The 3,724-nt window shown below is 39.7% G+C and overlaps 1 protein-coding gene across 1 annotated transcript in view; it reads left to right on the top strand.

The window, feature by feature from the left end:
* cunh1orf52 (chromosome unknown C1orf52 homolog) overlaps positions 1-3,555 on the top strand; it is a gene marked incomplete at its 5' end in the record, with an annotated part of 4,659 nt that extends 1,104 nt beyond the window's left edge. The window contains 2 exon segments of the mRNA XM_014023374.1: positions 203-413; positions 3,230-3,555. Of these exon segments, the coding sequence (XP_013878828.1) occupies positions 203-413; positions 3,230-3,384 (366 nt within the window). The 3' untranslated portion in view covers positions 3,385-3,555.
* Positions 3,556-3,724: the final 169 nt, after the last annotated feature.

Below are 3,724 nucleotides of genomic sequence, written 5' to 3'. Positions count from 1 at the left end.
CTACATTTATCTATTTTAAACACACTAACCTCACTCCTTTGTAACAATAAGGTAAAAATGTAATTGAGAAAATCTTTTCAGGACCCCACCTTGATATTTCGGGTTCCCACTTTGGGTCCCGACCCCAACTTTGGGAAACGCTGCCTTCCATCATATTAATCTTTTATTAAGTTTTCCATCTCTTTGTGTTTTTGTCTTCAAGCCTGACCGAGAGTTCAAGCCGTGGAAGACGAACGCTGTGCCGCCTCCTGAGAGCTACGCTGCGGAGCCTGAAAGGAAGAAGGGGCCTCCTCCTGGAATGGACATGGCGATAAAATGGTCCAACGTGTACGAGGACAACGGTGCAGACGCGCCGCAGGCYTACACCGGCAAAGCTCGCTTCTTACCCACAGAGGAGCAACCTTCTGACTCTGGTGAGTTCTGCAGGGAAAGCTGCACTTCACATGATGATTTATTCCATTATAGTATTTTACAGTGGTGGGCACAGTTCCMCTAAAGCACTAATAGGGGAACTAATTTCCTGATTAGTGCTTTAGGGCTTTTGATCATTTTAAAATTTATTAGTGGATTAGCACTTGCTAAATTTAGAAACACTAACTGAGGTCTATAAATGTTAATGATCAATGTTTATGTTAACAGCTGACGGTGAAAGCTGTCACACATTTTGTTCATATGTGTGTCTCTTATCCACCAGGTGACAATATATGAACCCAAATACAGCTGTGGAACGTCAATGATAAGTCTTAATAGAGCAACATGTCAACATGTGACTCATGTTGTCTGTTGAAGAATGTTCATTGGTTGACTTGGTTATTTTAGTGCTTTAGAATTAGCATTTGCTAAAACTTTCAGTGCATTAGTGCTTTAGAATTAGGGGACCTAAATATGAGTTAGTGCTTTAGGGCTWKTGGAACTAATTTTTAGATTAGTGCTGCCCACCACTGGTATTTTACATTWCACAAAGACTAGAGTGTATTGAGAMAAGATCAAGACTTTTAGGGGCCAAGTCGACCAAGACCAGAAAGATAAATGGAATATACAGTACACAGAGTTTATTTTACACAGTTAGCTAACTTAAAATGTAAAGCTAATATTAACTAAATCTCTTTGTGTGAGGGCCAGGTAAAGAATTTTGGTAYAGAGGCAGATTGCTAACTATTATCTATTAGTTATCTATTAGCTAACTATTATCTAGCGATCTTTGCTAACATCACTTAGCTTACCTTTCTTTGTGCTTCCTTTCTAAGTAGGGACTTTGATAAAATTGTCAAACTTATTTTAGAGCTGTTTTTCCTGTTTGTACTCATAAGGCTCTGTGTGCAGATTCCAAGACTATTTAGTTTTTTTAAAATCGGACCACCCATTAAGGACTTAGAGGTCTTTAAAAGGCTGAAAATTAGGAAGGAAGTGCTCCATTGACTTCCATTATAACATAAAAAAAGTGCGGAGCTCTGTAGACTAGGGTTGGGTGTTGAAAGGGTTTAATTTGAGACCAGTGCTAAATCGATACTTTCGAAACGGTACCGGTTCCTAAACAGTATTTAAATTGGTACTTTAAAAATAAATAGATAAAATATACACACACACTCACACAGAGGTTTATGAAGCAATGATTATTTCTGAGGCAAAGTCAAACTTGAAATTGACCAACATATTAACTTAAAACCATTAATAATTTGTCTTTGCACCAAATATTCTTAAAGCATTTGTTGTAGGTGGAAGTTTCTGCATCATATTTTGCAAAGTGACACCACACTTTGGACTGTTTTGCTTTTGACATCTCGACTGTAATATAAAATATATAATTATTCACTGCAGCAGTACCTGTTAGCCCCTCTCCATGAACTCGGTTCTACTCGATTCACTTTAGGTCGGGTCGGTTCTGCTCAGTGTCCGTGTGTCTCCACGTAGTGGGTGTGATCATGTGCGGATCGTCCGCAGCGGCTTCAACTGTTGTGTTAAAAATAAAACAAAGTAAAAAAGCCATTGTGGTCTTACCGTTCGGACTTCACTTTTTATTTATTTATTATTTTATTTTCACGGTGCTGTTTATAGCTAAGTGTTTGTGTAACCGTGGGCGGTCAGTTTGTTCAAAACCTCCCTGTTATCTGCTCCGGTTCGTCTCCTTCACCTCTCTCCAGGAAGTGTTTACAAGTTCTGCCTTTTTTCAAAAAGGCAGTTTTATTTCACCATGTTGTCGTATCGTGCTGCGYGCTCATATTCCTAAACAAAAGCAGCTCTCTCCAGGAGGAAATTTGCTGTCAGTCAATCCAAGAGTTAATCCACGACTAGAATTCTGCTGACGTTAAAACCATAAGCGTGCTGTACTCGCGTCTACCCGAACCACCGAAGAGGAGGTTCTGAGACAGCTCAGCTGTGGAGCGCGCTTGGAGAGACGCATTGGCTGGGACCGAGCCGAGTCGAACCGCRTCCGTGGAGATTGTGTGCTGAGGCTGTCACTGTTAACAGTGAACACCAGAGGGTGCAAATTAASAGCTTTCTTTGAGGCATCGAAATAAGGCACCAAAGTTAGAGTTGTGTTTTGGTCTGTGTACTACCGTGGATGTTCGCCCCAGTGCCATACTGGAACCGAGTTTCGGTACCCAAACCTACTGTAGACATGGAGAACGTCACTATTTCACAACGATTTTTCAAACCAAAGCAGAAAACCAACTAGATAAAACCTTAAGATCGATTATGAAATGCTAAGCAGAGGGTAAAAAGAGCGAAAAAAAATAAATCACAAAAACCTGACCCACGTACTGCCGGGATCGGGCAGCGCATTTATCAAAGCCCCTATTCTAAGTGAGGATAAAAGTTTGACGTAGTCCCCACCGTCTTGTTTTACAAACATATTCTTTATGATTTATGTAGCTGAATTGTTTTACTCAAGATTTCCCAGACTACCCCTGCTCGTTTTCTTGGAGTGCCACATGGGTGGGGATGGGTGACAGCGGTAATAAAAAATACATATGTAATAAATCACATTATGTTTTACATCCAACGAAAGCAAGGATGATAACTAAATTATATTCTGGCAATTTAATGATATTTCCACAGTTGTGGTCTTGCCTGGTCTGAGACCTAGACAAGACCGGTCTGGAGTACTACAACACTGCATACAACTACTCATAAAAGCACGTGATTGTCACATTTCAAGTCTGATAATGAGTATTTTACTTTTAAACATCTTTATTTTTACTCTCCTTCCTCTCGTCTGCCAACAAAGATGAGGAATCATCGCAGTCTGCTCTGTCTGCCAAGAAACGTCGAGTAGAGAGCTTTCAGCAGAAGGAAAAGAGGAAGAGGGATTTGGGACAAGCCACCTCTGACAAGAACTTTGTGGAGGAGGAGAAAAGGATCCTCAGGCAAAAAGTGGAGTGAWGCACAAACAGTTTTTGATGGAAAACATCGTTACAGCTGCAGACAACATTCACAAATGTCCGTTATTTTTATCTACATAGCCATGTGCTGTCATTTGTGAAAGAATAGTGATTTTTTTCAAATCACAGAGCAATCAAAGCTTTAAATGAATACAAAGAGTGCTGAATATTACTGAACATGTCAGTTTTTTGATTTGATAAGACTTTTCAAAAAATAGATAGTGATTAAATTGTTTTAAGGAGAAGGAAATAAGGCAAAAGCAGCAAAAGTTTTGTTTTTTATTTATATGGGTTTAACCTGGAGTTACAGGTTAAACAAAAAAGCTGGTTGGTATGGAGGA

Source organism: Austrofundulus limnaeus, unplaced genomic scaffold (assembly GCF_001266775.1).
Source record: "Austrofundulus limnaeus strain Quisiro unplaced genomic scaffold, Austrofundulus_limnaeus-1.0 Scaffold365, whole genome shotgun sequence".
In the NCBI taxonomy this organism is placed as follows: domain Eukaryota; kingdom Metazoa; phylum Chordata; class Actinopteri; order Cyprinodontiformes; family Rivulidae; genus Austrofundulus; species Austrofundulus limnaeus.
This window is presented reverse-complemented; position numbering and strand designations above follow the sequence as displayed.